This window comes from Apium graveolens, chromosome 10, assembly GCF_009905375.1.
Source record: "Apium graveolens cultivar Ventura chromosome 10, ASM990537v1, whole genome shotgun sequence".
NCBI classification, from domain to species: Eukaryota; Viridiplantae; Streptophyta; class Magnoliopsida; order Apiales; family Apiaceae; genus Apium; species Apium graveolens.
The window spans coordinates 174,445,047-174,463,415 of NC_133656.1; the positions used below are offsets into that span (position 1 = coordinate 174,445,047).

Sequence of the window (18,369 nt, forward strand, 5' to 3'; positions counted from 1 at the left end):
ATCTTCTATTCAATTATAGTTTACCTATCACAGCTAATTCTGCAAACGCATTGTTGTCTCAGTTAAATTTTTACAATTGTGTATATATGTTACTTCACATGTTCCAGTAGAAACTTGCAGACTATTAATGTGACAAGGTCAACTGACAAACTTATAAATCATCATAACATTCTTAGAAGCAGCAACCCAAATGTTATAGACACTTTAGTGAATCCTATATTTTGCAAGTACGAGACCAGGATCATCTGCAAAAATGCAAAAATATGCTACCTTAAGGGTGAATATGAATGAGATTCTTCTTTTGGGGACATTATTCTTTTCTTTTTCTACATGCAATATATACTGTCTGAGTGTATCATCAACAAAGATTAACAAGTGCACAACAATTTTCTGGTCACTAGTTTCTTTCCCATCAATATTTAAACTAGGCCAGAAACAAAAGTAGGGCCAATTGGTAGTACTAAAACTTTTTAATATTTGAGAGTTTATCAATATAAAGAAGAGTTTTTCTGAAGAATAAGTTTTTTTTAATTTTGTATTGGCAAAAATAAGGTTCTTTCAATTTTTTTGCAAAAATATTACTTTTTTTGCAATTTGATATAATCTCGAATGAACCAAAACAAGTTTTAGTTATCTCCAGAAAATGTAAAAGAATTGATATAGTTGGTTAATTTTAATTACAAACATATTTGATAATTTCTTATAAAGAATCGGAACATCACAAAATTAAAAAAAAGTAAAATAATTATGAGAGAGAGAGAGAGAATATAATTTAGAAAATTAATTTATTCAAACAAATACTCTCTCCTTTTCCTTTTACATGTCCATTCTGAAAATATTTTTTTATCCCTTAATACATGTCACTTTCTTTTTCCAAAGCAATTTTAGTGCTAACATTTTAAAATTATCTCTATATAAACTATTTTAAAGGTTTGCCTTGTTTAAAAATTAATTGAATTTTCAACTTTCATACAATAATTAGGGATATAGAAAAATAATTATAATTAATATTTTTTTAATATGTGTATTTTTTTTTTCAAAATAAACATGTAAAAAGGGAACGAGGGAGGGAGGAAGATTTTGTTTTTAAAGACCAGTTGACACACATTTCTAGTCATAAGTCATAACTAAATTTTCTTGACAATATTTAAAAAAACATATTTCTACGAAAAAAACTATAATCAAAAAATAATATTTAAAAAATAAAATGCATATTCAATGATTCCGTCACCCTAATAATAACTCTAAACAAAGTTCCCAATCTCCCCGCTAAAGTCAAAACTGAAAAAACTATAAGTGGGTCCCAAAACATAATCAATCATCTTCATCAACCTCGAACTCAAACTCAAACTATTCACTTCACTTAAACATCCAAACAATGCCTTATTTTCATTTCTCACTCCTCTTCTTCTCACTCCTCTTCACTCACCTTTACTCTCACCCCAACCCCACCTTCGAACCTCACCTCCACCACACCCCCACCACACCCACCCCCTTCTTCGAGCTCACGCGCCCCCTCCCCATCCACGCGCCACCTCAATGCACCCACTTAGCACTCTCTCACAACTTCTCCAACACAATTAACAAACCCCCAATCTCAATCCCTTACTCTCCTCCATCAAATTGTGCTAACCGGTCGCTCGTATATCTCGAATTTAATGTCTCTTCGAAAGGCGATCAGTATGATCGCATTGCAGCTGTGTGGCTTGATGGTATCGAGATTCTACGTACCAGCACTGCGGAGCCGAATGAGGATGGGATTTATTGGAGTGTGCGCAAGGATGTTAGTAGGTATTTGTCTGTTGTTTCGATTTCGAATGCTACTCTTACTGTTATGCTTGAGAATATTGTTAATGATGTTTATACTGGTGTTTATTATGTCAATGTTAGTTTTTTGTTTTACGATAATTTGGATGTCGGTAGGGTGAGTGTAGTGGATAATGTAGGGGGAAATGTGAGGATTAATAGGAAATTAGGGGTTTTAGAGGGGAAGGGTATTGTGGAGTATGGGAAAGGGAAGAGGAGTTATAATGTGTATGAGAAGCCTGCGGATTTGATAATTCCGGTATCGGGAGATGAAGAGAAGGGGTTTTGGTTTAGGATTGAGAGTGAGAGTGATGTGCATTATAAGGAGGTCGTGGTTCCATTGAATTGTTATAGAGCTGTGGTTGAGGTTTATGTGTCGTTTCATGGTGATGATGAGTTTTGGTACTCCAATCCGCCTGATGAGTATATTAGGAAGAATGGTTTGGTGACGGGACGTGGTCATGGATCGTATAGGGAGGTTTTTGTGAGTATTGATGGGAGTTTTGTGGGATCGTTTGTTCCTTTTCCGGTGATATTTACGGGTGGGATTAATCCGTTGTTTTGGGAACCGATTGTTGGGATTGGAGCGTTTGATCTTCCTTCTTATGATATTGACTTGACTCCGTTTTTGGGAATGCTTTTGGATGGTAAGCCTCATCGTATTGGGCTTGGAGTGGGTGATAGTATTTCGTATTGGCTTGTAGATGCAAATTTGCACTTGTGGATAGATCATGGTGTAGATGAGGTTCAAGCTAAAGTTCTTGATTATATGTATCCGACTCTTAAAATTGAACGGAAGTCTGAGTTTAACTTGCTCGATGGAAAATTTAAGGTAGAAGTTAAAAGGAAAAGTAAATTTGTTGGGTGGGTAAATTCAACATTAGGGAATTTAACAACTCATGTCTCGCAAGAGTTCAAGTTCAAGAACTCGATAAAGTTTACGAACAATGGTAGTGATAAGGTGGTTGAGCAGAAAGTCAAGGCAACTACTGAAGTAGAAATAAACTCTGATCAGGATGTATTGATTAGCCAGGCAACTGTTAAGAGGGAATATCCTTTAGATATTAAAATTACAAACATAACTGGTTCAACGAACGATACATATATAATGGTCACAAGTGTCATCCATGAGTTGAACGAGAAGAGTGGATTGAAAGAGAAGAATCTTAATGGAGGCTTCTCTAGCTATTTGCAGAACAAACAGAATTCCAGTGGGTGGATGGAAGTCAAGGACCACTCCGTTCTTTCCGGAGAAGCAGCAACTGATCAGTTTTATACTTATAAAGACGAATTTGGCTGCTACTCTCGGATCTCTAAGGCTGCGGATGGCAGGTTGGTCTCTGACAATTCTAGCTTCTCTTGTACATCTTCGTACTAGTTTTGCTTTTTGATGTTATCTTTTTCCACTCCAAAAATAATGGTTCCCGAGTCTTTTTTATGGTTTCTTTTGGTGAATAAATGCAATTTTGTTTTGTAGTAGGCCGCATTTTGTTGGCTTTGTGGTACTTGGAATGTTTGATCGGTCTATGGTCCCAAGTGATGTTAAAGATTGTACTGTTGTATGTATATATAATTATGCTCAGTTGCAACCTTCATAATAAAGATCTGAGATTTTGTCACTTAAAAACTGGTCAACAATAAATTTCTATAGTTCTAAGCTAAAACATACTGGACTGATCTATTAGAGGAACTCAAGTCTCTGTACTTTGCCGATTAAGTGAATTCTCTACTGCTATTTCTTACACCTTAATTTAAGAAACTACATAAAGCTAGGGAGTAAAACTCTACAATGCAAATCAGCATATAGCTAAAAAAGTGTAAGATCATGTATCTTGATTAAAGTTATCCCTGCACCAATCATCTCTGCGGTCGCCAAAACCCTTTAGTAGCAATAAGGAATTGATCGTGGTGCAAAGTTATTGACCAGTGAAGTGAACGCAAAATCGGAGTAAGCTTGTTAGTCACTTCCACGGTGTCTTTTACCAAGAGAAATCCACCTGGCCTTAATATGCGATCCATCTCGATTGCTACCTCCGTTATGTCACATCTGAATTTTATAAAAATAATTTGTAAAAAATTAGACCATATCGCCATGTCAATATTACTGCATATCTAATAATTTGATATGAAAGAAGACGCTGAATATTAAGATCATTCTTACTTACAGATACATAAAATGAAGTGCTTAACCTTAACTACCTTAATTACAGCTGAGTATATAAGTTATTCTGTTACCTTAGCCTTAAGTTTCCAAAGAGTGAACTAGCATGCAACATGTCATAGCTTCGTGGATAGGTACTTAGTGACTCGCACCAGTCGTGGTAAATTCCAATAAGTCCTCTATCAAAGATTACAGGTAAAGTGTCTTGCTCATGAACAGGTATCACATTCATTACCCATAGAGGTAGATCAATGAGCGCTGCAGCAAACCTGTGATTGACCACCATTATATATCTGAGACTAATTAGGATTAGCATAAATGTACGAAGTGAAAATTGAGGTGGGGTAAGTCTTACCCTCCGTAGCCAGCATTCATGTCCATCACATTCCTCACATTAGTCCAGTTTATAGGGAATTTTTGTCTATACACGCCAGACACTAGCCGTGACCAATGTTTTGTGTCGTCATAATACATTTCAGCATCTGCTTCAACTGACAGGCTTACTGGTCTGCTGTTGAGTCTTTCAGGCCATGCCACTGGCCATCTGTATGTGTCTCCCTGTCTTGGCTCCGGAAGTGGGGGAATACAATTATCAAGAGGTGCATACCTATATGGGAAACAAGTCTTATATGATGATATTGAAATATAAATGTCCACATAGAAATGTATAGTTACATTTAGTTGCGTACCATGATATGTTGTTCCACCTGTTTTGATCACACATAGGAGGCTTATTTGCTTTTCGGCTTTGGTAGCAGTAGGATGTAACAGGTTTTTGATATATAACTAGGCCAATTCCAGTCTCGTAAAATGCCTTGGCCACTATTTTCCAGCAAATCGATTCTGTCAGAGCTACCATAGCTTCAAGAAACAAGGAACATAATCATCTGACATGATTACAGGAGATTGAACTTGCAAATCGTAGAAGAACTCACTAAGAAATATGATAGAGATAATTACCATCCCAGACATTCTTATGCTTTTCATCATCCTGATAGACTGGTGTAGCAGACCATATAAAATACCCTCCTGGTCTGAGAATCCTATTGAGCTCCAGTAAAGGTTTTCCACCTACATATTGCAAACGTAAAGGGTATTTCAACATTTCCATTAGAATTTATTGAAAACCCGATAATAATATGCAAGTTACCATCGCCATGCCAGTGAACTCTGCAGCGTGAACAGTGAATCAAATCAAAGGCATTATCTGGAAATGCAAGCCTTTGTGTTCCGATGATAGCGAGAGTAGCAGGGATTCCCCTTTCTAGAGCGAACTGTATTTGAGCTTCATGTTCATCTTTTGGAGCGAATGACATTGTAATGACCTCTTTGTCTAGCATATAGCCTCCAAAGCTGGCAACACCACATCCAACATCTAAAACAACTCTCCTAAGTTTTCCCCATTCAATCGCAGGTAAAGTCTAGAGCAAAGCAAGTAAAGTTAGTCGTATTTTATCAAAACTGAAAAAAAAAAGTTAGTGTGCTTAGTGTGTACAAATAGAATGCAGTATACTTAACTACCCTTAAAAGAGAAAAGAGCCCACGTCAAGCTTTGGAAGACATGAAACATTCATATCAACATCTTATTTATACTGTGTACACATGCTGTAGATTAGTCAAATCATTTATACATATACCAAGGTGTAGGATCATGTTTAGTCTGAAAAAACTGCATAAACCATTAAGCAGTTAATGCAGAATCAATTGATCCATTCTACCATTGATGAGGACATTGGCGAATCAAAGTAATAATATTTACGTGAGAGGCATTACTCAATTTTTCATTTTTGACAGTTTCATACTTGCAATAGACCTAGCACTAGCAGTGTACATTCTGCATGGTGCCATACTTTCTTCTTTATCGAGGTTCATTTATATCTCCTATAAATGACTTCATTCACATTGCACAATCATCTCGCTAGAATGGTATTGCATGGAGGGCATCTTAAGTTTTGAATTGCTATAGAAATCAGGGAAAAAACTTCACCTTTTCTATATAATTTACGTAGTGCATTACTCCATCTTTAAATTGTGTGCCACCTCCAGGAAAAACAAGATAATCGCCATCTTTTTGTACCCAGTTTTGGTCCTTCTTAAACTCAACAAGCTTAGGGTGGGGAACATTGTTAAACCAGACCTGGAAAACATGAGGGAGTTTAATGTTTTGAGGATAGAAGTGGCAAAGCTGATAGCAATAATAGATAGCTTGGACTAGACTCTCTTTAGCTATGATAAATTAACAGTACAAGCTGTAGACTCATAATAGTTTCAGTCTTTGGTATTCCGAAAGCTAAAAGCAAGGTTTTAGTCTGGTAATTTTGCACGACACCAATCTCACCCTATCTCTACTCTCTGGCCATAAAACTGGACTTTTATATCCTTTAGGCAGAGGAATTAAACACCGAGGACTGGGTTGAGGGCAATGTCTTTCCTTGCGCTCCATGCGCCTTTTGCCTTTGAGTTTCTTCATGACCTTAAAGTTATCCAAGCAAGGTATGTAATCAACAGCCACGGGACCTGTGCATTTGCTCCATTTAAGATCAGCCACCTCAGTAATAGCATTCTCCGTAACACCTGTAACAACAGTAATATTAAAAGAAGGCAGAGACACGGGCTTGGGAGGTGGAGAAGAGGAAGATGTTATAATAATCGAAGGTTGAGGCATTGCAAGATCGTATCTGACAGGGATCTGAGACTGGGAATCAGACAAGAATAAAAAGGAGACGAGGAGGAAGATTAGGAGGATGAAGAATGAAAAAATGAAGGGGAATTTTCTTGCATTTAGAACACCATCTACTGAGATTTCCATTGGTCTTAGTATGTGTTTTAAAAAAGAGTGATATGATGAGATTGAGATTTCACGGAAGTTGTGTTTTGTAAGAGAGAGTGTGTGTGTGACAAGTACTCTTTTCGGAGGAATTTTTTGAGAAGTGGTTATTACATTCTTGTACTTGTGGTCCTAAATAATGGTACTACTCACCACATATATGTGTTTTTGTATAAAGATGGACCATCTTATTACAGTCATTAAGAAAAGGTTATGCAATAGTAGTTACATGATATGTCTGGATATCGTTTGTGCAATAGCTGCCTGTGTTGAATCAAACTGAATCAAACATCAAGGAAATATCCCAAATGAATGGACTTTAATTTGCAGAGATTTAATCTGAATGGACTTTAATTTGCAGAGATTTAATCTTAAATCCTATAGTAAAATTTAATCTTTTCTTCAAAACGTAATGTTAAATATATTTTTCGGATATATTTCATCCAGTGGAAGATACAAAATAATAAGGAAAGATTCATTTGATCATGTAATTTTTCCTTCATACAATAATTTTAAATTCAATAATAAAATCCCTCTTAAAATATTCAGTAATAAGATGTAATCTCTTTTTTTCAAATAGTAATCTTAAATATATCTCAGAAATAATAAATGTTTATTCGAATAAAGTCTTTTTTTTTCAAATAGAAATCTTAAATATATCTCAGAAATAATAAATTTTTAATCTAATAAAGTCATCTGATGATAAGTTATTTAATTTGAGTGAAGAATATACTTCACGATTAAAATTCTCAAATACCTAACATTTTGGTAGAGTTTGCAATTGTTCGCAACAACGATTTTTGAAATAATCTAATTTTTTATATTAAAAGATAATAAGAGGCAAAAATAGTTAATAAATTATTTTTTTGTTATTATTTTGTCCTTATATATTGAAAATTACTAAATTATCAACCATTCTATTGTTTATTCTTTTTTTTAATTGCATGGTATCTGCAACCGCTACCCTTTGGTAGAGCCGGCCACTTGTGCGGGTTTGAACAGCCCGTTCGGGACCGGCTCGTACAAAACCCGATTTTATTCGGCTCAAACCGGACCGGTTCAAAATCGCACAAGTCGTTAACTATTGACGAACCGGTTACGAATACAAAGTTGAAAATTCGGGGCCGAACCCGGCCCGCACGAACCCGCACAAGCCACAATCCATACGAGTCGAGCTGCACGGACACGCCTAACCCGCACGGCCCGCACTAAGTTGCACCTTGCTATTGTTGAGTTGCTAGGTGCTTATCTAATTAATTATTAAATTCACATGTATTCAGGTTTGATGCTTGTTCACACATACACCTATTTATTTATTATTTGTAACCTCTAAATATTGGTATCTTGTTTTCTCAAGATTCAATCCGTACTACAATTGTAAGTTTTTTTTAAATTATTAAAATTTATAAGAGGTGTTATCCTCTTTTAATAAAAAATCAAAACAATAGAATTTATCAATTAAAATTAAATTCATTTAATATAATTACTGTTATTGATTTTTTAAATTAAAATCGAGACAAAAATCAAAAGAAAAATATTTCAAAACAATGCAAGTTTTAGTTGGACTAATTATAATTATTGAGGAACATAAATTATGCATGCGTGTCTCCTACTTTTGCATACATAAAATTAGAGGCTCACACTTACTAGCCCCTTTAAAAAATGTCAGCAGCCCGCGAAGCTCGTATGACTCGGCCCGCAGGGCTCGCCAATCATGTGCCGGTTACGAGTCTCTATTTTTTTGTTCGAACCCGACCCGGCCCGGCTCGCTTATCCCGCGTGCCGATTCAGTGTTTATAGTTTGCGTGCTCAACCCGTAATTAGCCCGGCCCGGCCCGGCCCGGCCGGACCGCACAACTGGCCAGCTCTACCCTTTGGCACCTCACAAAGCAATATCATGTAAACCATGTCAACCAATCATACCTCAGAACGCAATATCCTGTAAACCACATCAACCAATGGCACCTCACATACTTACGCAATATCCTGCAAATCACATGAACCAAAATAAACCACTTAAACAACAGAATTCATGTCAATATCCTACAAAACACGTGAATCAAGATAAACCGACAACTACTGATCTTTGTTGATTTTCGAGGATAAACTGCATTGAAACAACAGAATTCATGTTACAACTGTTGATATTTGTTGATTTTTGAGTTTAGTTCAAACAAATATGTTGTCTATGCATGTAGCCAAAAAAAAATATGTCTGTCTATCCTCTTAAAATACATTTATAGTTTTATACTGTGCCTGGCAGCTCCCACTTTTCCAGTTCTCTTTACTAATACTATAATGTGGTTGCTGAAACTACACTGACCCGGCTTTCTTATAAATTTTGCAGTTGGTCTAACTTAAATAAATAAAAATATGCGGCCATACATATACTAACAACCAACCAGGGAAAATCCAATATTGCATTCAAATTAAACTTTAAAGCTAATGAGAAAATGTAAAAGATTTTGGAACAATCCCATAAACATAAACCATAAGTGGAGACGCATGAAATCTTCAGTCATGTTCAATTTTTGCAACATGAAAAATGTTCGATGCCTATACTATAAGCAAAACTCTGTTCATCCATATGTAGTTCAGATTAATTGTGTCTATAAAGCAGCACTATGTAGCTTATAAATCTGCTCTTCCAGGGTATCTCGGGAATGGTATCACGTCCCTGATATTCTCGAGGCCTGTGGCAAAAAGAATCATCCGCTCAAACCCAAGACCAAAACCACTATGCTTTACGGTCCCAAAGCGTCGCAAGTCTAGGTACCACTGATATGGATCTAGTGGCAGTCCCATCTCCAATATCCTGTAACATGAATTTAATCAGTGTCTTGTACAGTTGTATTATTATTAGACCACAACTAGCAAGTAAAGGGATCCAGATAAAGCTCATACCTTTCTTTGATCACCTCATAACGCTCTTCTCTCTGACTACCTCCAATTAGTTCTCCCACCTAAAACAAAGGCAAATAAAACTATAGAAGTCAATTCTAATACAAAGACTAACCTTTTTCAAAGTTGCCATTTGCAAGAGAAGAAACAGGTAATAGACAAAAGAAAGCTCTGTATCTTTCTGTAACTTGGTCGTGTTTCAATCAAAGAGAGCTTTATGTGATGACTAATTATTACACTGAACGATCCAAGTTTTTAGCATTTCATCCACAAAAAAACTACCAACCTTTGGTACAAGTACATCCATTGCAGCTACTGTCTTGTTGTCAGTGTTGACCTTCATATAGAAAGCTTTAATGCCTTTTGGATAATTGTACACAATGACAGGTGATTTGAATTTCACCTCAGTCAAGTATCTGGAAAGAAGAAAACAATTAATCAGTACATAAATGGACAAATATTGAACAAAAAAACAAGCTAAAATACAAACCTTTCATGCTCTGAAGCTAAATCAACACCCCATTCCACTTTGTTCTCAAACACTTTCTCCTTAGCAACTTCCTCAAGAATGGTAATTGCTTCGGTATAAGAAAGTCTGACAAAGCCAGTTGAAGCAACCATTTTCAGACGATCAATGGCACCTTTGTCATATTTTTCAACCATAAACTTCATGTCATCAAGGCAATTGTCTAGCAACCATTGACACATGAACTTCACATAAGCCTCCGCACACTTCATATCATCCTATAAATACAATCAATTTAGAGTGAGGTCTTTTAATACATGCAAATTAGTTGAACAGAAGAACATGTGCAAGGCACATATTACCCAACAAATTGAACAAGCCACCTCTATTTCAAACTCGCATATTACATTTGCTAAGGTACCGTTAATTAATTTGTCATGCAGTTAACTACGAGGAATTCTAAAGCTCATTTATATGTTATATTCAAAATATTTCGAGACTAAGGACCCATTCTCTCTCATCTATCCTTCTCATTGCCCATGTTGTATACGAATGAGGTTAATAAAGTAGGGATAAAGATCAAATGAGACAACCACGAGGCAATTAAAGACCATTCAAAAAATGAAGAAAAAAAATACATCGATTTTTTTTCTTTTAAGCTCTTTGAAAATTATGCAAATTAAGTTATGGGACAAATGATTTTTTAATTTTTCATCGAGGAAAAAATTATGACAGATAATTTACTAATCTCATGACAAATTCCTAGATATTTTCCATAATATGTCGGAGACTTCCGACTGGTATAAAATATGAAGGTACCTCAAGATCAGCAAATGCAATTTCTGGTTCCACCATCCAGAATTCTGCCAGATGCCTTGTGGTGTGAGAGTGTTCAGCTCGAAATGTGGGTCCAAAAGTATATACACTACTAAGAGCACATGCATAAGTCTCAACTTGAAGTTGACCAGAAACCGTCAAAAACGCCTGACGTGCAAAGAAATCTTGGGAATAGTCTACCTTCCCATCTTTTTTAGGAAAACCGGGTTTAAGCTTAGATCGTTCCTCCAGCTTAGAGAAACTTTCTTTAGCTTTAGTTAACTCAGATACAGCAGCACTAATTTCTGATTTACTTGCTTTAGCAGATTTTAGCTGCGCAACAATACCACCTTTATCCTTGACAAGGACACTAGCTGCCTCAAGATCAGCCTGTGAAGGTGGAGGATGTGTAATCAGTTCCTTCTCCAACTTTTCAGTATCACTAAACAGTGTGGTGACTTGGAACATCTCGCCAGCGCCCTCACAATCACTTGTGCTGATAATAGGAGTGTGCACATAACGAAACCCATGCTTCCGGAAGAATGTGTGGGTTGCATATGCCAGCTCATCACGGATCCGTGCAATTGATGCAATCTACATTAAATCCCACAGAACTTCAGTAATTATTTTAGGAAAAGTACTAAAGAATAACTCAGATGTTTCGCATTTTCCTATAACAGGGAACAAAAGCAGTAGACAGAGAGATGAGAGGTATCCACTAACCAACATTACTTTTACGAACCACTTAATTTTTCACATCTCTTAAAAAACTTAGGGGTTTGCTGGAATTATTTGCACAGCTTTTGTTTTAGTGGGAGAGGTACAGTTAATATAAGTTGCTCAAATTAAACATTGCAATTTCCCATTTTTTCAAATCAATTCTACTAGTGACTGATATTGCACATTTTATAAAATTTCAACTCATATAATCATGTCAAAAAAACAGGCTTCAGCACCCCATCCCAACTACCTAAATTAACGATGGCTGTTGAACTCCAAGTCAAAAAGAAAAATTTTCCCTTGTTCACAAGTTATAATTTCCACTAAAGTAATAGCTCGTAGACACTGGCAAATGTTTACTTCTCTTTATTGTATGTATTCCTTAAATTTCTACCCTGAAAATCTTTTTTTTTTGAAGAGTTTCATCATCTCACAGCTATCTAAACAGCATTCACTTCACTTTTATTACTTAAGAACAAAACTAACTAGATAACAAACCATTTAGATCTAAAAGTTATAAAACGACATCAAAACATTACAATGCATAGGTGGTAAAAGGATAACTAAAAGAAGCCATGACTGTATGATAACATGTCAGATCACAAACATTCAGCAGATATAACTCAGACAGGGATAACTGTGAATTATTTGATTTCATCGTCCATAGGGCAAAATTATCTCAATAATATACGAGTTTCAAATAGAACAAAATAGGTGATAATAATAGTAATATGAAAACCAAAAGTAGCCTCAACTGTATACCATTCAACTTCATGATTTTCAACAAGGTTGCATTTATGGACTGCTATGCTATCTATTAACTGAAATCTTATACAGAGATTTAAGCGGGTGGAATATATAAAAACTACAGGCAGTTTGTATATCTTAGAAAAGTTGAGATGACCGAAAAAGATTGTACTTGGGATACATATTTTCAGTGTGTAAATTTCTTGCTTGAAGTATACAGTGAGAGTAACACAGCTCCTAGTTTCCGGGTTCATTATTGTCTTTTAACTGCTTTATAAATATACATGTTGTGCTTAAATATTGACATCCTACTGCTATTATTTCTTTTCATGCCATTACACCAAATCTCAAATTTTCACACCCCGTGTCGTATTCTAAGAATATTGCACTTCCCCTGTTTTTATTGTTGGACACTGCTTACATGGTAGCTCAATTATTAAGAAGTTTCCAGTTGTGTGTAAGCAAGCACTTGGTATTTTGAAATAAAATATTCTATTTAAATTTGTGCTGGACTAACATTTTCATTCTGAACAGGGCTGCGACAATTCTAACATCTATCCTTTTGAAGTTTTCAAAGTAATAACTTAACTTCCTGCACATTCTAAGAACTATAAAATGATCTCTTATTGACATTTTCCTGATGCCCTGCACAGGAAAGGATAGTTGCTTCTCATCTGAGGTATGATTACAACAAATTCTGCACTGTACTATCGGAAGAAGCAACAGAGCAGAATTTCTGAACTTCAAGTTGAAACAGATGTTCAGTTGGCTATTCTCCCCTAAGAATAGTGGTAAACAGAACCACAAAGTTGAGCTATAGTTTTTGCAAGGAGACGAGCAATATCTTACATCTATAATTATTCTTTTCTTGCAATTGAGTATTGTATCAGGAACTTAATGTCACAAAACTAACTAGATAACAAACCATTTAGATCTAAAAGTTATAAAACGACATCAAAACATTACAATGCATAGGTGGTAAAAGGATAACTAAAAGAAGCCATGAATGTATGATAACATGTCAGATCACAAACATTCAGCAGATATAACTCAGAAAGGGATAACTGTGAATTATTTGATTTCATCATCCATAGGGCAAAATAATCTCAATAATATACGAGTTTCAAATAGAACAAAATAGGTGATAATAATAATAATATGAAAACCAAAAGTAGCCTCAACTGTACACCATTCAACTTCATGATTTTCAACAAGGTTGCATTTATGGACTGCTATGCTATCTATTAACTGAAATCTTATACAGAGATTTAAGCGGGTGGAATATATAAAAACTACAGGCAGTTTGTATATCTTAGAGAAGTTGAGATGACCGAAAAAGATTGTACTTGGGATACATATTTTCAGCGTGTAAATTTCTTGCTTGAAGTATACAGTGAGAGTAACACGCTCCTAGTTTCCGGGTTCATTATTGTCTTTTAACTGCTTTATAAATATACATGTTGTGCTTAAATATAGACATCCTACTGCTATTATTTCTTTTCATGCCATTACACCAAATCTCAAATTTTCACACCCCGTGTCGTATTCTAAGAATATTGCACTTCCCCTGTTTTTATTGTTGGACACTGCTTACATGGTAGCTCAATTATTAAGAAGTTTCCAGTTGTGTGTAAGCAAGCACTTGGTATTTTGAAATAAAATATTCTATTTAAATTTGTGCTGGACTAACATTTTCATTCTGAACAGGGCTGCGACAATTCTAACATCTATCCTTTTGAAGTTTTCAAAGTAATAACTTAACTTCCTGCACATTCTAAGAACTATAAAATGATCTCTTATTGACATTTTCCTGATGCCCTGCACAGGAAAGGATAGTTGCTTCTCATCTGAGGTATGATTACAACAAATTCTGCACTGTACTATCGGAAGAAGCAACAGAGCAGAATTTCTGAACTTCAAGTTGAAACAGATGTTCAGTTGGCTATTCTCCCCTAAGAATAGTGGTAAACAGAACCACAAAGTTGAGCTATAGTTTTTGCAAGGAGACGAGCAATATCTTACATCTATAATTATTCTTTTCTTGCAATTGAGTATTGTATCAGGAACTTAATGTCACAAAACTAACTAGATAACAAACCATTTAGATCTAAAAGTTATAAAACGACATCAAAACATTACAATGCATAGGTGGTAAAAGGATAACTAAAAGAAGCCATGAATGTATGATAACATGTCAGATCACAAACATTCAGCAGATATAACTCAGAAAGGGATAACTGTGAATTATTTGATTTCATCATCCATAGGGCAAAATAATCTCAATAATATACGAGTTTCAAATAGAACAAAATAGGTGATAATAATAATAATATGAAAACCAAAAGTAGCCTCAACTGTACACCATTCAACTTCATGATTTTCAACAAGGTTGCATTTATGGACTGCTATGCTATCTATTAACTAAAATCTTATACAGAGATTTAAGCGGGTGGAATATATAAAAACTACAGGCAGTTTGTATATCTTAGAGAAGTTGAGATGACCGAAAAAGATTGTACTTGGGATACATATTTTCAGCGTGTAAATTTCTTGCTTGAAGTATACAGTGAGAGTAACACGCTCCTAGTTTCCGGGTTCATTATTGTCTTTTAACTGCTTTATAAATATACATGTTGTGCTTAAATATAGACATCCTACTGCTATTATTTCTTTTCATGCCATTACACCAAATCTCAAATTTTCACACCCCGTGTCGTATTCTAAGAATATTGCACTTCCCCTGTTTTTATTGTTGGACACTGCTTACATGGTAGCTCAATTATTAAGAAGTTTCCAGTTGTGTGTAAGCAAGCACTTGGTATTTTGAAATAAAATATTCTATTTAAATTTGTGCTGGACTAACATTTTCATTCTGAACAGGGCTGCGACAATTCTAACATCTATCCTTTTGAAGTTTTCAAAGTAATAACTTAACTTCCTGCACATTCTAAGAACTATAAAATGATCTCTTATTGACATTTTCCTGATGCCCTGCACAGGAAAGGATATTTGCTTCTCATCTGAGGTATGATTACAACAAATTCTGCACTGTACTATCGGAAGAAGCAACAGAGCAGAATTTCTGAACTTCAAGTTGAAACAGATGTTCAGTTGGCTATTCTCCCCTAAGAATAGTGGTAAACAGAACCACAAAGTTGAGCTATAGTTTTTGCAAGGAGACGAGCAATATCTTACATCTATAATTATTCTTTTCTTGCAATTGAGTATTGTATCAGGAAATTAATGTCAGCTAGCTCACACCCTCACTCGTAAAGAACACGTGTAACAAGGCAGTGCTACTATATATAGGCAGGAACCAGCTATTGAACACTAATTTAAGATGCGACAATTTAATAAATCATATAATTTGGTGCACGTTCTGCAGTCATACCACCTGGCTATGGCCCCAAATGAGTTCTTCATATTTATGTATTTTATAATGTTCTTATTTCTAAGCAGGTTCATTAAATTGTAGTTATCAAGAAATGTTGATATGCAAAGCCTGTATCAGTTTGGTAAGAAAAGTATTATATAGAGAACTAGAGGTGGCACAACTGTGAGCATATTTTTCTTAGTGATGAAGTCCAGAATTAGATTCCTACACAGTTAAAAAGTAACCTAGGGAAGTGAATACGATAGGTAAAAAATAAGAACGTAATTATGTAACACTGCTTAAGTGGTAGCTCAATTATTAAGAAGTCTGCAGTCAAATCCGAGCTATAATTTAGATCGCTATAACCAGTACAAAATTATAGAAAGTCACCCAAAATTAGCGGAAACTCAATTCAATTCTCCCTCAAAACAAACACAATCTAAAAGTCATTCTTATATATCATCACCAGACACCAACACACACTTGTTCAAATCGTAACACATAATCCAACATTCATAATAACAAGAATACTCGAGGCAATAGTTAACCGATAAAACAGCATTTTCTGACTCAAATCATAACACATAATCCAAGATAAATAATAACAATAATACTCGAGGCAATAGTTAACTGATAAAACAGCATTTGCTTACCAAGTCCTAAAACATAATCCAAGATTTATAATAACAATAATACACGTGCAGCATTTGCTTACTAAATCATACGGAGTAACACATAATCCAGGATTTATAATAACGAATACTCGAGACAATAGTTAATCGATAAAACATCATTTAGTTCCTCAAATCGCAACACGTATTCCACAATTTAAAAATAACAACAATAGTCGAGGCACTAGATAATGAATAAACAAAGGAAGAGAACACGGATAGAAATGTAATGTACCGTATTGGTTCGGGCACGAAGATGAACATGATCCCGGAGAAACTCAAGAGTAAGCTTAGTCTTGGGAATGGGATACTTAGCAGAATCAACCGGTCCCACATGAATAACCTTGTCAACCTTCAATTCAATCTTCTGTTTATTCTTCCCTTCAGGAGGCACATAAAGCTTTCCTTCCACATGAACAGACGCGCCTGTCGAAACTAATTGATCCAACGGCGAGATAGTGGCGTAGATAATGACTTGTAAATTAGCAGGACAGGAGCCGTCGTTGACTTCGAGAAAAGCGAACTCGTCTTTGTTGGCTTTGCGGCCGGTTTTAACCCAGCCGCCGATTTTAACGGTTTGGCCGGCGAGACCGGCGCCGCCGTCGGGGCGGGAGAGGATGGACTTGATGAGGACGCGTTGGGAGAATTGGGCTTTTAGAACCGGGTCGGAGAGGGTTAGGTCTTCCATATTGTGGGTGCGGCTGGAGCGAAGATGGAGAGATGCAGAGGCTGTGTGTTGTGGATGAAAGGCCTATAAAACCCTAGTTACTACAGTTTATACTATAAACTTTATACACAGCAGTCTTGTAAAATTAGGAATAACTAATTGGGGAAGCTAAATGGGGGATTTAATTGCAAGATTAAATGGCGGAAATATGGACCCTTTTTTTTTTAGAAACTAATGAAAATATTACTTTTTCACAATTTTACCATTTTATAAAATATGCAAAAATACATGTCAGAAAAAAAAACAATCACGTATATAACTTCTTTTTTATTGCATCACATTAAATTGAATCGAATTGCAAAACCGTAATTTTGCAAAAAAAATCATATATTTACAAATTTAAAATAAAAACAAACCGTACTTTTACAAACAAAAAATAGTGTTTTTCAGAAAATTTCTTAACTTTTATATTTGATTTAGTGTACTTGTTTTTAATTGATTATTTATTTTGTTCCGACCCAAAACTGAACTTGATCCGAAACCCATGTAAATATTTAAATAATATTTTACATTTTAAAAGTATTAATATAATATATATATATATAATATATAATATATTGCTAATATTAGTACTAAAAAATATACTTTTTTCAAATTATTGCATTAAAGTATAATATTATTGAACTATTATCGTTAAACATGTTTTCAGCAAGATGTCCGATGCAAGTCTATTAAAAGTCGAGATTGTTGCATTGTTTCAACAACAATTTTATTCTTAGAAGTATGATCCATTATCTTTTCTAAACCTTTTTATTCAACTGCAAAAATTTCAATATCATCAAACCTATGAACATTTTACTCGAATCATATCCTAAATCTTTCACTATAATTTATGGAAATAAAGGTGTCATTTGGCTCAGATCTACAAACCCGAACCCCAAAAAAACCTGACGGGTTCGGGTTTAGTGATCGGATTTTTCCGGGTTCGATTTTGGCAAAGAAAATCGGATTCACGTTTAATTTTTGTTAAACCCGTTTCGGCCGACCCAATTGTCATCCTTACTTTGTATAACACAGTGACTTACGGTTGGGTGAAGGTGAAAAATATTCATTGTTTGGGTGAAATTCATTAAATTATCCATTTTGAAAATATATAGCTGAAAATACCATTTCAGTTACGCATTTTTTAATTAGGTAACGATAATATGCATTTC

The 18,369-nt window shown here is 35.1% G+C and overlaps 3 protein-coding genes and 3 non-coding genes across 6 annotated transcripts; 1 reads left to right on the forward strand and 5 right to left on the reverse strand.

Annotated features, from left to right (window-relative positions):
• The first annotated feature begins 1,294 nt into the window (after positions 1–1,294).
• Positions 1,295–3,433, forward strand: LOC141689728 (peptide-N4-(N-acetyl-beta-glucosaminyl)asparagine amidase A). Its single transcript, XM_074494087.1, has one exon. It carries the CDS (start codon positions 1,379–1,381, stop codon positions 3,182–3,184), a length of 1,806 nt encoding a protein of 601 aa, XP_074350188.1. The 5' UTR covers positions 1,295–1,378; the 3' UTR covers positions 3,185–3,433.
• Positions 3,434–3,487: 54 nt separating this feature from the next.
• On the reverse strand, positions 3,488–6,895 carry LOC141689727 (putative methyltransferase PMT23). Its single transcript, XM_074494086.1, has 8 exons — positions 6,306–6,895; positions 5,955–6,104; positions 5,118–5,388; positions 4,928–5,038; positions 4,657–4,828; positions 4,323–4,574; positions 4,042–4,236; positions 3,488–3,853 (listed from the first exon to the last, which is right to left on the reverse strand). Exons 1-8 carry the CDS (start codon positions 6,774–6,776, stop codon positions 3,664–3,666), a joined length of 1,812 nt encoding a protein of 603 aa, XP_074350187.1. The 5' UTR covers positions 6,777–6,895; the 3' UTR covers positions 3,488–3,663.
• A 2,287-nt stretch (positions 6,896–9,182) lies between these two features.
• Positions 9,183–17,294, reverse strand: LOC141690127 (asparagine--tRNA ligase, cytoplasmic 1-like). The gene is made up of 6 exons (XM_074494778.1): positions 16,724–17,294; positions 10,981–11,571; positions 10,186–10,439; positions 9,982–10,111; positions 9,699–9,757; positions 9,183–9,609 (listed from the first exon to the last, which is right to left on the reverse strand). The coding sequence occupies exons 1-6, from the start codon at positions 17,174–17,176 to the stop codon at positions 9,426–9,428; spliced, it is 1,671 nt and encodes a 556-aa protein (XP_074350879.1). The 5' UTR covers positions 17,177–17,294; the 3' UTR covers positions 9,183–9,425.
• LOC141694467 (small nucleolar RNA R38) lies at positions 12,285–12,366 on the reverse strand. The gene has a single exon (XR_012563772.1). It is a non-coding gene; the product is annotated as a small nucleolar RNA R38 (small nucleolar RNA).
• On the reverse strand, positions 13,459–13,540 carry LOC141694468 (small nucleolar RNA R38). Its single transcript, XR_012563773.1, has one exon. It is a non-coding gene; the product is annotated as a small nucleolar RNA R38 (small nucleolar RNA).
• Positions 14,632–14,713, reverse strand: LOC141694470 (small nucleolar RNA R38). The gene has a single exon (XR_012563775.1). It is a non-coding gene; the product is annotated as a small nucleolar RNA R38 (small nucleolar RNA).
• Positions 17,295–18,369: the final 1,075 nt, after the last annotated feature.